This window comes from Cervus canadensis, chromosome 1 (assembly GCF_019320065.1).
Source record: "Cervus canadensis isolate Bull #8, Minnesota chromosome 1, ASM1932006v1, whole genome shotgun sequence".
NCBI classification, from domain to species: Eukaryota; Metazoa; Chordata; class Mammalia; order Artiodactyla; family Cervidae; genus Cervus; species Cervus canadensis.
The window spans coordinates 21,749,119-21,766,987 of NC_057386.1; the positions used below are offsets into that span (position 1 = coordinate 21,749,119).

At 54.7% G+C, this 17,869-nt stretch overlaps 1 protein-coding gene across 3 annotated transcripts in view; it reads left to right on the forward strand.

The window, feature by feature from the left end:
- The window catches only part of SRCIN1 (SRC kinase signaling inhibitor 1), a 71,103-nt gene extending 54,857 nt beyond the window's left edge, over window positions 1-16,246 (forward strand). For all 3 annotated transcript variants that reach the window (XM_043469836.1, XM_043469846.1, XM_043469855.1), the window contains 2 exons: window positions 4,788-4,934; window positions 12,811-16,246. In XM_043469836.1, the coding sequence (XP_043325771.1) occupies window positions 4,788-4,934; window positions 12,811-12,945 (282 nt within the window). In that variant the 3' untranslated portion in view covers window positions 12,946-16,246. The remainder of the gene's footprint in view (window positions 1-4,787; window positions 4,935-12,810) is intronic.
- The last annotated feature ends 1,623 nt before the right edge of the window (window positions 16,247-17,869 follow it).

A 17,869-nucleotide genomic window follows, 5' to 3' on the forward strand; every position in this document is an offset into this window, starting at 1 on the left:
CTGCATGTTTGAGTTTTTTGTTGCAATCTCTGAGACCCCTACTGCCCTGACACCTCCTCTGCTCTGCGACCCCACCCCCTAGTATTCTGAGAACGAAGCTCTAACAACCTCCATCCGTGTGCCTTGAGCCCCTCCCAGTGCTGTAAGTCCCCCAGACTCGAGTGTTCTCAGCGCCCCTCCCCGAGAGGCTGGAGACCTGCACCACCAGGGCCTCTGGGAAGAGACAAATCGCAGGGCAGAGTGACCGGTGGCCACGATGAGGGGCCAAGGAGTGAGGCTACGGTCCCCGTGCCCCCTCCTCCAAACCTGCCCCCACCTTCTGCTCCCCAGGTGTTTGAGAGAAGCTCAGTGTCTCCCCTCCCCCCCACGCCCCGCCGCCAGCCGATCCCCACCTTGCTGTCCCCCCCGGACCTGGGGCCCCCCAGGGGCTCAGCCCCGGGCCCCACATGGAAGGTAACGGGCTGCCCCTCTCCTCTCACAGCGCTCTCTCTGCCTGTGCCTCCACGCTTCCTCTCCTCACTTCTCACGCTAACCCGCCAGAACGTGTCACGTGCCCGAGTCCCACCACTGCCACAACCTCACCCCGTGGACCACCCCTCCCCGCTCCAAGGACAGGAGCATCACCCTTCCTTCCCTCTCGAGACTCCAGCAGCCTGGCATCTGGTGGCCCCTTGGGTCTGCATTTCCTTACAGGCTTTGATTCCGCACCTGGCCCCTGGTGGCTTGGGTATTTTATTCTGATCTAGAGCCAGAGTTTTAGGTCTGGCTCAAAGCCCAGGTTCTGTCTGGGTCCAAGATTGGAGTTTGGATCTTGCTTGCCACATGACTTTAGGCCCAGCTCAAAACCTGACTTTGTCTTGAAGCCTTGCCTAGTCCCTGCCCCCATCTCCCCACTCGGCTGCCTGTGCCAGGCGGGGGCTCTGTTTCTCTGCCTAGAATCTATGCCTTGTGCTGGGGGCCAGGACACCCAAGGAGGAAGGCTCCTTTACAGCCTCTCTCCCCAACCCATGGCCCCACCTGGTCAGAGAGCTTGGGATGGAAGAAGTCCATGCGCTTCCTTGGCTGCTGGTTCCGTCTTTCAGCATTGGGAAGTTCTCCCTTCACTCTAACTTCAGTCCTTGCTGCTGTCCTGCTGCACTTATTTCCTTTTTATTCTTTTTTGGGAATTTGCGGGTGACCTGCTGTCTGCACCCCAGGGGACTGTGCTTGGGGAGGGGGAGTCGGGGGGCAATGGTCTGAGCATCTCTCCTTCTGCCCAGTCAGGTTGGAGCAGGAGGGCCTCTGGTCTGGGGAGGCACACACGTGGTCAGCTGTCTTGTCTGGCTCTCTGGGCCCACACTGCTGGCTGCCACCTGATCTCTAGCCTGGCTTGAGGCCTGGTGGTGCTTTGGCTCCCTGGCGGGGGGAGCAGATGGGCAGTGAACAGGTAGACAGGCTGTCTGCTGGGCAGAGGATGGGCACAGAGCAGTCCAAGGAGCCGTCTGGGGGTGAGTGGTGTGGCAGCGCTGCGCTGGGCCGGCTGTGCCCTCAGCACCTGGGCACGCTGCACCCAGCCACTACTCCTTTCTGGCCCTGGAAGCTCCTGAAGGGGTCCGGCGGGCAGAGCCCCTCCACTGGCCCTTTGGGCTGGCTGCCCCCCTGCATCCTGAGGCGCCATCAGGCAGTGGAGCCGGGTGGGCGTGGGTCGCCCTCACTGACTTCCCAGTCTGCACCTCCTACATCCAGGTAAGCAGGTGGCAGAGCTGGGTGGGTTCCCTTGGGAGGGGGGCTGGGGGTCCCTGCTGCCCCCCACGTGTCTCCCCATGGCTCATTTTAGTGGCAAGAGCACTGGACTTGGAGTCAGACTTCTTGGGTTCAAGTCCTGGTTCTGCCACTAGCTAGCTGTGGGTAAGTGACCTTGAGTAAATTACAGGACACCCCCTCACACACCTGCTTCCTAATCTGTAAAGCGATAAGAATAGTAGCTGTTTCATGGGGAACAGAAAGGATTAAAGATGAAGGCGTATGTGGCAGTTCCTGGTATAAGACTGCTCAGAATTAGACCAGAGTTTACTCAACTGGGGTAGGGGTGATTGGGGGCCTCTCTCTGTGCCCCCATAAAAGCCAGAGCCAGGGGTGCTCACCCAGAGGTGGGTGCTCCAGCTCTGCCCAAGCTGGTGCAGCAGAGGACTTGGCCGAGCCCTGCCCACTGTGGCTGTGAAGCCCTCAGAGAAAGCTCAGAAGTAGGGGGTGGGCACGAGGAATCTGGCCTAAGATGAGGATGTCAGACCCATGCTCTGAGGCCAGAGGCCAACACCTGGTCTCCACCCCCATGGGGCTGCGGGTCTCGGACATTCAGTTCTATGTTACGAATAGCTAACATCTATCAAACACTTACACCGTGCCAGGCACTGTTCCAAGCACATGCCGACGTGAGCTCACCTCATCCTCCACCAGCCTTGTGTTATTGTTACCCCATCGCACAGACAGGCAAACTCCTGGCAGTAACCATGAGACCTGCTCCCAGAATTTAACTTGGCTGCTGAGAAGTAAACATGTATAGCGGGACTTCCCAGGTGGTCCTAGTGGTAAAGAACCCACCTACCAATGCAGGAAACGTCAGAAGCTCGGGGTCAATCTCTGGGTCGGGAAGATCCCCTGGAGGACGGCATGGCAACCCACTCCAGTATTCTTGCCTGGAGAATCCTCATGGACAAAGGAGCCTAGCAGGCTCCCAGTCCATAGGGTCACAAAGAGTCGGACACAACTGAAGTGACTTAGCACGCACGCATCTGTGCTTCTAAGTAAATTGGCATCTTTGCCGGGAGGTGGAGATGATAGAGTGTGGTGAAAAGAGGCCTGAGTTCTAGTCCAGCGTTGCCTCTAACTTGCTGGGTGAACTCAGTCGGGACCTTCCCCTGCCTCAGTTTCCCCATTGCGACAGGAAGGGACTGGGCTCACCCACATGCACCCCCCCTCCCAGCTCGGGGGTGTTTGGTTACAGGGATCACACCCTCCCTCATCTCTCTTCTCCCTTCAGGCTGCCGCAGGCCCGAGGCCCTTCTCTGTCCCCCGGATCATCTTGACGGAATGTGCCCCCCACCCTCCCTCCCCACCAGAGACCAGGCTTGAGGAACCCGGTCTTGGAACAACCCCCACCCCACGACCCCGGACCCTGGCCAGCGGCCTCCTGGGCCGGGATAATCCACCAGCCCCGCCAGGGGTGGTGGCTGCGGCTTCCCAGGCCTGGAACAGCCCGACGCTAGAGAAGGAAGGGGCGGCCCTGAAGACACTGGTGACAGGGGACTGCAGCCCAGAAAGGGGAGGAGCTGGGATCCCCAGTCCTTGGGGACCTGCCCCAGAGCAGACCCAAGAACCCTCCACTGCGGAGACCTCCCCAGAGGAGACCCACAAAGACTCTGGACACCACACCCCACCCTGCAGTGGGGAGCACAAGGCTCAGCGTGCTGCCATCACCCAGCGGATGGACAGCCTGGAGGAGACACTCCGGGAGCTGGAAGCCACTCTGAGCCAGATGGGCATGGCCTCTGCCGCGGGGCCCCCTGGCAGCCCCCCACCTCTGCCCCCTGGCCCCCAGGTGGCTGCCTGCCACTCCATCCTCTCCACTTGTCTTCCTGCTCCAGTCTGTCTGTCTTCAGAGCTGGAGGGAGTCGGGGTCTGCAGGAGCACCACGCCAGCTCCCCTCCGCCTACTGGCCTCTCTCAGCCCCGCCACCCTCCTGGGAGCCTGATGCCAGGCTGGGTTTGCAGGCAAAGCCCCTGGCAGGCTGGGAAGCTGGCCTGCCCAGGGATCAGCCTAACCAGCCCTGGCGGGAACCAGGGCCTCTCCGTTTCGTTCTGTATCTGTAAACCAACAAATAAAGTTCTTTCCCCCCTTTCCATCCCCACACTCCCCTTCTCCTCTCCTGTCTGACTTTCTCTGTCTCTGTGGTTTCTCTGCCTGCGCTTCTGGATCCCCAAAGCCCTTCTGGGCAGGCCTGGTCCCTGGAGTTGTTCAAGGGGGCTGGACTTGTCCGTCTCTAGGGAAACTTTGCCCCTATCCTCCCATTCAAAGGAAAGTGTGGGCCTGGGGCTGCCAATCCTACTTTGTTGGCAATTATAAAGACCGCTGGGCTTCCCTGATAGTGCAGTTGGTAAAGAATCCGCCTGCAACGCAGGAGACCCGGGTTCGATTCCTTGGTCAGGAAGATCCACTGGCAAAGGGTTAAGCTACCCACTCCTGTGTTCTTGGGCTTCCCTTGTGGCTCAGCTGGTAAAGAATCTGCCTGCAATGCAGGAAACCTGGGTTCAATCCCTGGATTGGGAAGATCCCCTGGAGATGGGAAAGGCTACCCACTCCAGTATTCTGGCCTGGGGAATGCCATGGACAGTATAGTTCTTGGGGGTCCCAAAGAGTTGGACAAAACTGAGCAACTTTCACTTTCATAAAGACCCCTCTCCCAAATCTCGGGTGTGTTCTCCAGGGCGCAGGATGGAGCCCTTGCCAGGAGTGAGGATGATGCCAGGGACCCTCCCTTTAAAAACGGTCCCCCAGAAGGGCACCAGCTGCCCCTGGGCCACCCAAGGAAACCACCAAAGAGCTCTCACTTGGGAGTTTCTGGGAATCTGGCTGGGGTTCTGTCCCCTCCCCTGTGGGGAAGCCTTAACCCTGGCCTCAGAGAGTGGGCCTGAGTCCTGGATGGGGGTATGAAGCTCTGGGGAGGGCTCTCCAGGTCTCAGAGGGCCTACTGTACCTAGGGCGCCTGTGTGATCCCATCTCCAACTCTGACTCTGTTCCTCTTTGTGCAGAGCGGCGGTGGCAGCGTGCCTCCCATGAAGGTGGTGACTCCAGGGGCCTCTCGGCTGAAGGCGGTCCAGGGCCAGGCAGGCAGCCCCGACAAAGGCAAACATGGCAAGCAGAGGGCCGAGTACATGAGGATCCAGGCCCAGCAGCAGGTAAGCCTAGGCAAGGGGCGGCGGGGGGCGGGGGGGGTGCGCAGGGCCGCCCCCCACACAGACCCCACCCCCCACCTCACCTCCAGCCCCCAGCAGTGCTGTACACTCCAGCTGGGTGCTGGCTGTCTCCTGCCAGTATTCCTGTGACCACCCTCCTGCGGCTGTCCCGGGAGGTCCTCCCGGCTAGGACTACCCCACCGGTCCCTCAAACCATTTTTTGCTTCCTCTCTCCAGTACCGGTGCTCAGGATCTGGTTGAGAACATAGCCAGATCACTGATCACTCCTCTCGCAGAAGGCCCCTCACTCAGGGCCAGAGAGGGCCATCTCCCCTGCTGCTCCTGGACAAGGTGGAGTGAGCAGACCCCAATGCCTGGGCCCTTCTGAGGCTGGTGCCCTGGGGTGTGGGAAGGGCCTTTATTCCTGGTCTTCCGGCCACTCTTCCCCCTCCTCTGCTTCCTGCCCTCCGCCCTCAGGTCCCACCTGCTCCTTGGCCCTCTTCTCTCAACTCAGCCTCCCTCCTGGCTCTTTAGGCCACCTCCCAACTGAGGGAAAAACCAGTCTTGCATCTCCTTTTCAGTCTTGTGTTTGGGTTGTAGCGGGATGCATAGAAGTGGTGAAGGTGCTGTACCCTCTTTGAGATTAAAGGATGGTATGTAGAGGTGACAGCCTCACCCATGGCCCACCTGTGGCCTGATCAGAAGATGCAGGGTGGTCTAGATGTCAGGAAAGACCTTTAGTTCACTCATGTGGTTCAGGATTTCCAAGCAGCTCCTGTATTCTAAGTGCTAGGGGGGATTGGGGGAAGGAAATGTCCAGATGCTATGACTTGGAAAAGGATCTAGGCTCAGAGGCAGGAGGTTAGAGATGGGTAAATCTAGTCACCTCCTTGACAGAGCAGGGGACAGCTCAAAAAAGGAAGGGAACTTCCCAAGGGCTCACAGCAAGGTGGCATCAGAGCCAGGACTGGGACCCCAAAATCTCAAAGCTCTTCCCACCGCACGGCTCTGCTCCTCCTTGGGCACACAGGCCTGCTGGTTCTCTCAGAGTCCAGTGGAGACAGGTCAGCCAGGCCTCCACTAGCTCCCTGCTGGCCTGCTGCCTTCCTCACAGGTCCCCAGACACACCCAGCTTTTTTATGTCACCACCGTGTATGAGTTCCCTTGTCCTGTGCAGGCTGGTCTCTCCCTCGGGGTCTAGAATGGCAGCTGACATTCTGTCAGACACACATTAACCCACTGCACACTCCCCACTCTGAGGAAGGGCCTTATTATCCCCATTTGACAGATGAGGAAACTGAGGCTTTACCGAAGGTCGTACGGCTGACAAGTGGTGGAGGGGGTTTCAAATCCAGACTGTCTGACACCTCTGTCTCTCACCCTCCACCCCTGCCACCCCTCTACCCTGGCACACATTTGCCTCATCTCTTCAGTGGGCGTCTCCTTCCTCTGTAATCAGGTTCCCCATCTCTCCCCCTGGCTCCCAACTCCCCTGGCACCCAGCTCCTCTGCCTGCTGCCCTCTCTCCTTCCCCTCCAGTCACGTCCATCGCCTCTCCTCCATTCATTCCCCGGCCCAGGCCACTCCGAGCTTCACGCCTGGGCTCGGCTAGGTCTCCAGTGGCCTCTTTACCGCCCTGCAGTCTGCTCACCTCTCTGCAACGTGTTGGGCATACAGTCTGCCCCCACACACTGGGGGCCATGGGACCCTCCTCTCCTTGGCATCCCCCCCTCCCTTGCCAGCCCTCACCCACCTCCTGGCTCCTTTCTGGGAGACTCTCCTATGCCCACCTCTTCGCTCCTCTGTGCCCAACTTCCTCCTCAGCTTCTCACACCACACACTCCTCTCCTTGGGCACCAGCTGCCATCTCTTCTGGCCCAGGTCTCTGTTCTGAGCTCAAGCCTGCCCCCTTGCTCTCCGCTCAGGAAAGTCACCTGCCCCAGGCATCCACCCAAGCCCCATGGGGGCTCTCCTGAGCTACCCCCTCCCTCAGGGATGCGGTGGTTCTCTCCTCCCACATGACTGGTCTGGCTTTATCTCTCTCCCTTTCACTTCTCTAGTAAATGCTTTTTCTTTTTTTTAAAAGGCATCTTCTCTCTAATGAAGTATTACATGTTTCTTGTAGAGATGTTTTAGTAAAGAGACATCATAAAGAGGCAGGGAAACAAATCACCCAATGTGGCAGTACCCCAGTGCAAGCCTTCCTGAGGTTTCCCTGTGAATTCTGTGACCTCTCACCTATCCTCCTAGACCCGCGGGGTGGGGAGGGCTATTTTAAAATGCAGATTGGGTTGTCACTGCCCCCAGCTCACCACCTGTGCCCTGCAGCCCCAGCTGGATTTTAAAAAAAATCAAAACTCCCTCACTGGCTGCCCTGACGCTTCACCTCCATTCGTTCCAGCTGCCCTGCATCACCTGGCCTTCCGTCCTCCAGCTGGGGCACCGCTTCTCCCAGCTCTGTTTGTGACCCTGGTCAAAGTCCTCTGCCTTCTGCAGGCTCTTTCCTCATCTGTACAATGGGGACAAGAACCCAGGGGCAGGTTTCTGAGCTCCTGTAATACTGGGTGTGGAAAATAGCTTCGAAAGCCACAGCATGCTCTCCAAAGAGGAGTCACCTCTGTGCTCGACTGCACTGTCCCTTTGGCAGGGCCAGGGGCTGGGCAGAGGCCTCTCCCTCACTTCTTGGTTCTAACACTAGGAGCTCCAAGCTGCCTTGGCAGTGATGAAAGGGAGAGGAATAGAAGCGCCAGGACCAGACACAGAAATTGGGGTAGAAGAGTGGAGAAAGGGGTACAACTGTGCCTGGTATTACAGAGAAATCAGGGGAAATGATTGAGGAAAAGCGCTTGGATGTGGTGCTCAAGGAGTGGGATGGACTTTCCTCATGGTCCAGTGGTTAAGAATCTGCCTGCCGATGCAGGGGACGTAGGTTTGATCCCTGGTCCAGGAAGATTCCACATGCCTCAGGGCGACTGAGCCCATGCTCCACAACTGCAGAGCTTGTACTCTAGAGCCTGTGTTCCACAACAAGAGAGACCACTTCAATGAGAAATCCTAGCACCGCAACTAGAGAGTAGCCCTCACTCGCTGCAACTGGAGAAAGCTAGTGTGCTGCAACAAAGACCCAGTGCTGTCTAAAATAAATAAATAACTACATTAAAAAAAAAAAGATTCAGGGGTGGGATAAGAACCAGATTCCCAGGGGACAAGGATCAAGGGCTTGGTGCGAGCATGAAAACTGAACACACCCTCTTCTACTTGGGTTAAGCAATCTGCTGAATACTTAGTGTATCTCCTTGGATGACTCCAGTGACAAGGCTGTAATGAAGTGAACAACAGGAGATGTTCAGGCATTCAGGGACCCGTGAGAGCTGGAAGCTGGACCTCCTTGGGGAGAGGGACCTGGGAGCTTAGGGAGTCCTGGGAGAGCTAAACGGTAGGCGCTATCGTTACAGAGGGCGCAGCATGCCTGCAACATACACCGAGTCAGGAGGGAGTAGAGAAGAAACTTTACCCCCTCTCTCCCCCCGCCCCATCCTAACCCCCGTTGGCCAAACCCAACAAGAAGCCAGTCAGCCAAGGGATGGCAGGGTCAACCAACCTGGCCGCAGAGCAGAAATCAGATTTGGGGAATGCGAGGAAAAATAGAAAACAGCGCTCCTTTTCTGTACCAATTTTAAGCATATATATCTTATTTAATGCTCAGAACAACTTTATATCTTCATACGTGCATTAAGCACTCTGTCACTGCTACAGGCCTACAGCACCTAGAACAGTTCTTGGCACATGCATGTACTCAGTAAATATTTGTTGGCTAGGTGAATGAGTGGTTGGATGAATGAATGAATTTGCCAGTGATCAGGCCCAATCCAAATGGAAATATACAATGCAGACTTGAAATATTAATATACTAATGATATGATAATAACAGCTACCATTTATCGCCTGCGTCCTGAGAGCAGGCACTGGGTCTTGGGCTCTGTGTACAGTATCTCAACCTGATTCCAGTGCTGTAGGGTCTGTTATCCTTGCTTAGCGGGTGAGAACATGAAGATCCAGAGAGATACCTGCCAAAGGTGGCACAGTTAGGAAGTGGCAGAGCCGGGGGCTTGAAGCCAGATTTGCCAGGTACAAATGCTGCTGTCCTAATGCTGCATTGTGCTGCTTTGGCGGGAAGCATAACTTTGTGGCTGCCACCAAGCCTTGGGGAGCTGCTACTCATGATGGGGATGCTGTTGATGAGAACATCAAGGGAGCAATTTTGGCCTCACTTGGGGCAGTTTGAGTGGTTTTAGCCACAAATAATAGAAACTCCAGTTCAAAACAGCTTAAACAGCAAGGAAAAGTTTTATCAGAACAAGTAGCAGGGAGGCTCCAGGGTTGGGGAATTCATATACTCAAGGACTTCAGGACCTGGGCGCCTTCCATATTTTGGTTCTATTGGCACATCCTCCCACCCACACCCCAGCACGGCTGCCTTCATTTCAGGGCTGTAAGTATACGGATCATTTCTTTTTTAAAGCTTGATTTAAAAAAATTTATTTAATTTTTTTTGACTGCTGGGTCTTGGTTGCTGCAAGGGCTTTCTCTAGTTGTAGCGAGTCAGGGCTACTCTCTGATCGCACTCTGCGGGCTTCTCATTGTGGTGGCTTCTCTTGTTGCGGAGCACAGGCTCTAGGCACGTAGGCTTCAGGAGTTGTGGCACACGGGTTTAATTGCCCTGTGTCTTGTGGGATCTTCCCAGACCAGGGATTGAACCAGTGTCCCCTGCATTACAAGGCAGATTCTCAACCATCAGACCACCAGGAAGGCCCCCAAAGATCATTTTAGAAGCAGGAGAACCTTCCCCAGAGACTCCCAGCTGATCTCCCCTCTCTTCTGATTACCCGTCCCTAGGTCATCATTGGCTAGAAGGGAACAGCCTGAACTGCCATTGGTTCTATTCCCACCTTGGGCTAGAGGAAGTCCTGCCTCTTCTGGCAGCCCAGTACCTGATTCAGGCAAATAATAAGGAAGAAGGGCATGTGGGCAGGGGACAGTGGCACCAGGAATGACCCTGGAGGAGGCACCAACCCGGCTGGCAACATCAAGATGATCTGTTATCATGTGGGTGATGGTGCTCAGTCGTGTCTGACTCTTTGCCCCCATGGACTGTAGCCTATCAGGCTCCTCTGTCCATGGGATTTTCCAGGCAAGAATACTGGAGTTGGTCACCATATCCCACTCCAGGGGATCTTCCCAACCCAGGGATTGAACCTGAGTCTATTGCATCTCCTGCATTGGCAGGCAGAGTTTTTACTCTTCAGCTACCTGGGAAGCCCCAAGATGACCTATACTTGTGTGAGAATCTGTGTCTCACAGCCTGGAGTGACAGGTCAGCATGCTCAGGGTGCCTGGAGAGGGCTAGACTCTGGCCCACAGGAAGAGGAGGGGTGTGGGGTTCAGCCCTTTGAGTGGGTCTGGCTAATGGTTCCTGTTTCCCCCCACTAAAAGCTGACCATCTGGGTATGAGGTTTCTGCCTGTCACAAAGGTGGCAAAGCTCTTTCTCTGGACATAATTAAGAGCAATGGGGGACATAATTAAGAGCTGGTGACAGGGAAGCAGTGAAAACCTTCAGAGGCAGCAGCTGTATCAGCCGGGAACTCTGAGCAGCATAGGGCAGGGCCACTGGGGACAGTTGGACACATTCCCTCAGCTTCAGAGGAGTGGTGGGCACTCTCCTGGAAGGGAAGATGGCCTGAGAGGATGTTACAAAACAGATGCTCACAGAGCAAGCAGAAGAGGTGTCCATGAAAGGCAGGGGCTTCCACGTAAGCTGGTGACTGCTGCTGCTCCATGAAGCTTAAAGGCCTTGCACCAGCTATAGGAGAAGAGGAGGGGGCATCTTCCCAATGAGGACACCTCGCCTGAGTGAACGCAGGGTCACAAGGGAATGTGAAGAGACTTGGGAGAAAGTGGACAGGTCCCCTTGCCCCCCTGGGTTTGGGAGAAAAAACTCTAAATGGGAAATGGTAGGAGGGGAGGGGTGGGACTGGAGCCCACAGTAAATGATGAGGGAGTAAGAGAGCTCCTGGTTGTCTTTAAATGAGTCCGTCTCCAGGCCGGGGTACCGGGACCCCTGCAACACAGGCCATGCCAGGCACATGGGTTCCACAAAGGGCTGAGCAATTCAAAGTATGTGGGGGCTGCGGGCCTGGAAGCCCTCTGAGAAAGGAGTGAGCAGCCACAGCCAGGATGAAAGGGGTTAGAAGACCCAAACAGTGAACTCATGCCTGGATTTTCATAAAGGGGAAAATGTAGACCGCAGACCACAGTGTGGTGAGCAAAACCCAGAGATAGTTCGCTGTGCACATGTGGATGAAGAAATGTGATCAGCAACCTCAAGGGCAGGTTCACTGTCAGCCAGTCAGGTGCCTGTGGTCACTTCCCTTCCCGGTGGTGGGGGGCATCTTGCTTTCCACTCCCCCACCCCCCCTGCAAGGCATCTGATAGAGGCTGCCAAGCAGCCAGATAATTATGTAGGTCGAGGAGAAGCAGCGTGGCCATGCCCGGGCGGAACCTGCAGGACGTCTCTGGCAGTGTGCCAAGCACTCTGCTTCCAGTCCACGTCCCTCTTTTCTTTAATCAGGGCAGTTTGGTTATCACATGAGTAGTGGCTAAGCAAGGCTGGGAGGGACAGTGGATACAACTACAAGGAGAAAACCTGGTCTACCCTAACCCAGTGATCTCAGAGTTAACTATGTGGCAGGATCACGTGGGGTGCTGGCCTAAAACACAGATTCCTGAGCTTACAGGACAGATGGATCCTGGGGCAGGGTCCAGGAATCTGCATTTGTCAGAGGTCATCCCCTCTAGGAGATGCAGATGGGTCTAGTGTAGGTGCCAGGGGTTCTGCTGGAGGTGGGGAGGGGGCACGGCTGTTTCTAACGATCAGAGGTGACCAGTGAGTGCCAGACACGTCTTGAGAGGGTGGCTCCCCATTACCCACGAGGCACAGCTCAAAGCTGGAGGAACACTTGTAGGGCAGGAGGTGGGGGTGGGTGTGGGGGTCCTGAGGGTTCCAGGAGGACAAGTGCACTCTTCAGCTGCCACCGGAAGACCTCCTGCTGAAGTTGGAAGGGGCCCTGGTTGGGCTGCTTCTCCCCTCCTGCCTCCGTTTGGGCAGCTAATGTTTCATTTCTTCCTTCCCTTCCTTGCCCTCTCCCCCTCCGCCACCTGGTCTGGTTCTGCTCCCTCTCCTGCTCCCCATTCTGGTCCTGGGCTGGCCTTCCTTGTGCTTCTCCGGTCTCTCTTCCACCTTCTGTCTTTCCTGTCAGTAACTGTGGACTTAACCGCCCACCCCAGGCCCTTTGTTCCAACCTCGTGTTCCCCTTTCTACCCCTGCTCTGACACCTTCCTGCCCTGTCTCAGAGGACCACTCTCTCCAGATGTTCCTCTGGTTTCTGGTTTTTGAAGTTAATTTTCTCTTGGATTTGTGGAGATTTTTCATTTTTTAAAACTGTAGGGTGGGATAAATTGGGAGATTGGGATTGACATATAAACACTACTATGTATTAAAGATTGGGATTCCCTGGTGGATCAGATGGTAAAGCGTCTGCCCGCAATGCGGGAGACCTGGGTTCGATCCCTGGGTCGGGAAGATCCCCTGGAGAAGGCAATGGCAACCCACTCCAGTACTCTTGCCTAGAAAATTCCATGGATGGAGGAGCCTGGTGGGCTACAGTCCATGGGGTCGCAAAGAGTCGGACACCACTGAGCAACTTCACTTTCTTTCATTTTCTATGTATAAAACAGATAACTGAGAACCTAAAAAAACTAACTGGGGGCCAGTACAAAGGCTCCCCTTCTCTCTGACCCCAACCTCTGTTTTTGTTCTAGGCTACTAAACCATCTAAAGAGATGAGTGGTTCGAATGAGACCTCAAGCCCAGTCTCAGAAAAGCCTTCGGCTTCCAGAACCTCCATCCCCGTATTGACTTCCTTTGGAGCGAGGAATTCTTCCATCTCCTTCTAGAAGCTTCCTTATAACCCCACCCCAGCCTGCCCTCCTCCCTCTTCCCTGCCATATCTCTCTTTCCTCTGCTTCCCTTCATTTCCACCTCATTGTCCAGAATCTCTGAAGAGTTTGCCATGGATGTGGCCCTCTCAGCTCTCTCTGCCCATCCCCTGTTGGTGTTTTTGGTTTTTTGAATGATTCATTTTTGTCTTTTTTTTTTAAGGGGGAAAAAAAAAAGCAAACCAGTAAAACTAAAGACCAAAACACACCACCTTCCCTTGATTTCTTATTCCAAAATGGCGCACTTCCTGTCACCGTCCTTCCCTTTTCTCTTTCCCCATGCTCCCTCCCAAGTCCATCCTGAAGTTCCTGCACCCCTGCCCTCCCTTCTCACTCCCCCACCCCATGCTTCCCAAGAGCACTCCAAACAAACTCTGAGCCACGGAGACTTGGAGGGGCAAGACACCCCCTTTTCCCCTTCTTCAGAAACCTTCCTGGAGGAAAACCTGGACATTGGACCAACCCCAAATTCAGGCTAGAAAATTGGACGTAAGGAGACTTTGGCCCGGGAGGTGCCGCACCTGCCCACCCTCAGGACATGACTGAATTCTGCTGCTTCTCTGCTCCCATCCACTCATGCCCGGGTGGGCCTGGAGTCAAGACAGGTGGGCTGGAGAGGGAGGCCAGAGTCAGAGGGGCCTCAGGGTGGTGTGACGCCACTGAATCTGTGTGTCCCTGGAGAGGAGCTGGCTTCCCGGGACCACCTCCCTGCGGTGAGGAGCTGCCTGGCCCGTGCCAGTGGGAGGAACGGGGCACCTTTGGACTGCTGGCTGTGGACGGTGGGTTGAGCAGACAGCCTGATGCCGGGGACACTGTCTTGGGAGAGGGCAGACCCGAGGAGGGGTATCTGATATTTTAGTTTCCTAATTTAGCACTTTAAATGACATTAACTTATTTAATGGGGTGGGATGGATAAGAATGAAGGGCCTAACAAATTAGACTTGGAGGCCTGGAGGGTGGGAAGGGTCTTGTTGTGAGGGAAGTGGGGGCAATAGAGAGGGGGTTGATGGGGGGCAGTGAGGACAGCTCTGACCCCACAGGTGGCCTGACTTGACCTTTAACCATCCTTTCTGAGATTTGAGGGTTTTCAGGGAAGGTGTTAGAGATGGTTTTTAAAATGGGGAGCTGGTGACCCTGGTGAGATTCTCAAGGGTCCTTGAGGCCTGACCAGCCAGCCAGTGCCCCCAACCTCCGGCCCGTGGGCACCCGCCTTGCAGAGGCCGTGGGCAGTGAGGCTTTTGGTGGGGGTCCTGAAAAGGGGAGGCAGAGATCAGTTTTGGCTCTCAGCAACCACCGCCCCCCCACCCTCAGGGCACAGTGAGGGGCCAGCAGGGAGATTCTGTGGGTGGGGGAGGAGGAGGATGGAGAGGGGTCCCCAGGGAGCAGGATTCTGTTTGGAGCACAAAGTGGAGTAAGCACAGGGGAGGAGGGGGTTGGGATTAGTCACCAACCCCCCCCAGAAAGCACAGAAAGAAGGAGCCATTGAAGGAGCAGAACCTTCTGGGGCCTGGTGCCTGAGGAGAGCCAGGGGGAGCTGTTGAGGGTTGGGGAGGGAGGGGACACTGGGTTGTGTTACTTCATTTTCTTTTTTTGTTGTTGTTTTTGTTGGTTCATCCTTGTTTTCTAGCTTTGGATCATTTTTGTACAAAGGCAAGCAAGCCTTTTTGAAAAATAACAAAAGAAGAGGAAAAAAAAAAAATCCCTCCCAAAAAAAAAAAAAAACCCCTGGAAAATAGAAAAAAAAAAAAAAGGACCTCATAAATGATGCAATTACTTTTAATTGCAGGCAACTCTTTACATTTAAGTGAAGTGTCTTAACATTTTATATTGTTTTAAAAATATATTTACATATTATATATATATAATATACGTAATATAAATATATATAAATATTTAAAAAAGAAAAAAAAAAAAGAAAACCACAGCACTCTCCCTGGCCGCTGTTTTGGCGGGGGAGGGGGCTGGAGGGTGGGCGCATTGGCCTGGTTTCTGTGGTCCAGTGAAATGGTTTGGTTTGATTCGGCTGTACAGAGACCCCTGACTTGGGAGGGGAGGGGGGAGTGGTGCCCCCTCCTCCCTCCACTCCATTACTCTTTGCTTGCTACTTTTCCCTTGCCCCACCTCCCACCCTCAGCCCTGTGCTCTGAATGTTTGCCTCACCGTCATTGTCCTGAGCTGAATGTCCCTTTGTGAGGGAGGGGAAGGGGGCGTGTCCATCCATGCGGGGGCAAATGGAGGGAGTCGTGTGCCCCACCCCACCCGCTGCTAATGTGGAGCCCAGTGGAATTTGTACCTTTCACTTTGGTGCCAGTACATTTATAGGAGGAGTTGTGCACAACTTGTGTGTGTGTGTGTGTGTGTGTGTGTGTGTGTGTCCACGGGCACTAGTCCATTTATTGGTGTGCAGAGGAGAGGGGGCATGAGCATGCACAGACATGGCCTCCCGCCCGTGTGTGCAGGGAGGCACGCCCACAGCGGTGCATGTAACCAGCCTGGGCGTTGGCACGCGCGCACCGGCACCTTGGCGTGGAGAAGCTTGGTGTGTAAGAACGTGTGTAATATGTGTGTGCAGACGCAGCAGCTGTGAGACCTGTATGTGTACATGGAGGGGTGTACATGGAGGTGCGTGCGTGCGTGCACACGTGTGTAGACCCCAAGTGTAGAAGCGCCTGAGTGTGTGTTCCCTCATCCCTGCACCACTGGTTCTGGCACTCCTCTCAAGCCCCCAGCCCCTGGGCCCTCTCAAAGTCCCCAGCACGTCAAAGCCCCCCCCAGCTGCATGCGCCTCACTGCTCCGTCCATCAATGTGTGCTTGACCAAGAGAAAACCAAGACATCTGGGGGGACCCCTGTACCTGGTCCCCCCAGCCCCTGCCCACTGTGCACTGTGTTACTCGCATGGGGGGTTTCTCTCCCACCCCTTCCACAATATGCTGTTTCCCCAGGAGCCTCAGGCCTGAGGCTCTGCAAGGGGTCCCACCTGGGACCCCCCAGGGCGAGCCTGGCTCACACCCCACCCTGTCCCCCGTAGGGCCCATGTTGGTGTAGCAGTGATGGCTTCTGTGGGTATTCTGTGACCTCTGTCAGTGTAACTTGACAATTTCTAAATGGAAAAGGGTTGCTGTGTTTTCTCTGTCTCTTTTTTAATGTCCCTTTTCTTCCCCCACTTTCCTGCTCTCTTTCCTTTTTGGTTTTTCTAGCTGAGTGTTTGGGGCTTAAATAAAATTTGTTTCTTTTTCCTCTCCTGGATCTCCTTCCTAGAGGCTGCTGTCTCATTATTTCTCATCTTCACCCTGGAAGGTGCTGGGGCTGGTCGGGGGAGGGGGAATTCCTGGCAGCCAACTGCCTTACGACTTAGGGGGCAGAAGACTTAGTGGGCAGAAGACTTATCAGGCAGAGCACGAAGTGGGAGAGGTGGAATCAGGGCCTGGGGTGGCTGTTGCTGCCCACAAGAGCCCTTAAGAGCCAACATCATCTGGACGCTGGAGAGGAACCCCACGAACTCATGGGGTGCCAGCTCTCCACCACCAGCGAGGATGCTGCTGGCATCACTGACACCTGCAAGTGACAAAGCCAGGCGTGTTAGGTGTCTTAGCGACCATCACACAGCTAGTTAGATGCACAGTCAGCATTGGAGTCCAGCTCTGCCCGACTCCAAAACCAATGCCTACCCCCCAAAAACTGAATCCAGTCTGCTTACCTCCAGCTGTTCCCTGGATCGGGCCTCAGCCTCCTGCCATTTGGGTGAGCTGACCCTTTAATGGTCTCCATCCATCCTATCAAGAACATCAGCTTTCAGATTGTTTTTTTCCAGCTGTATCTCAGTAAGAAATTCATTTTACATCTCAGTGATTTAGACGTGTCCACACACACACAAACACCCACATATTTAGTGAAATAGTACCTACTGTATACTATGCCCTCCACTATTTTCTGTTATATTTTATTTTATTTTTTTATTTTCTGTTAAATTTTAAACATTTGGTCACAGCCCACTCTGGATTTCATAACCCTTGAAAGGGTCAAAACCCACAGTTTGCAAAATACTAGTCTGAAGATTTAGCCCCAGTCACATAGCATTTCTGCTTTGTCCTCCTCAAAGGCCTTCTGGTTCCTCTTACACCATGCTCGCCTCTGAAATTGGAAGACCCCTGACAGGAGATTTACCCTAGATGCTGGTTGGGTGGAGCCCTGGACCCTGACCCTATAGCCAGCAAGCTGCCTGAACCCTTCCAGGCTACCACGTCAGAGTCTAGCCTGCCCTGCCATCAAGTGGGCCAGCTGACCTGCTTTGGTTTTTCAGGTTTCCCTGGAATTCTGAAGGCTGTGCCACTATCCCAGTGTGTTCTAATCGTCCTTGAGGCTGCCCTTCTAGGCACTGCCCAGCGTGGCTGAGACCTGGGATATTATTCGATCTCCTCTACCTCCTCCTGTAAAACCATCCCTTCCATCCCATGAGATAATGACAGTGGCCTAGAACCACCGTTTTCCAGGCCTTGTTGGAACCCAGTCGCACTTAGGTTGAGGATGTGCTCGCTGTCTGCAGGGAATGCCCCCTCCCTGGGTCACCCACCTGCCAAGTAGCCCTTGAGGTCTGACTGAAAGTCAGACCCCACCCCTTTTGTCCTTTTTAAAAGGCAGCAGATCTTGCCTTCTCTCTCCCATCCTATTTCCAGAAAGCTGGGCAAGTAGCCAAAACCCCTTCATCTTCCAGAATCACCCCATTCACCAACAGTTCAAGATCAAGTCATAAATGGGACCATCAGTGCATGACAGGAGTTACGCCAGGCACTTCATTCGTCCTTCAGATACCTCCCAGCTGTCTACTCCTGGCTGGGCACTGCTTACTGATTCACTGGGACTATGGCTCAGTGCCTAGGAGG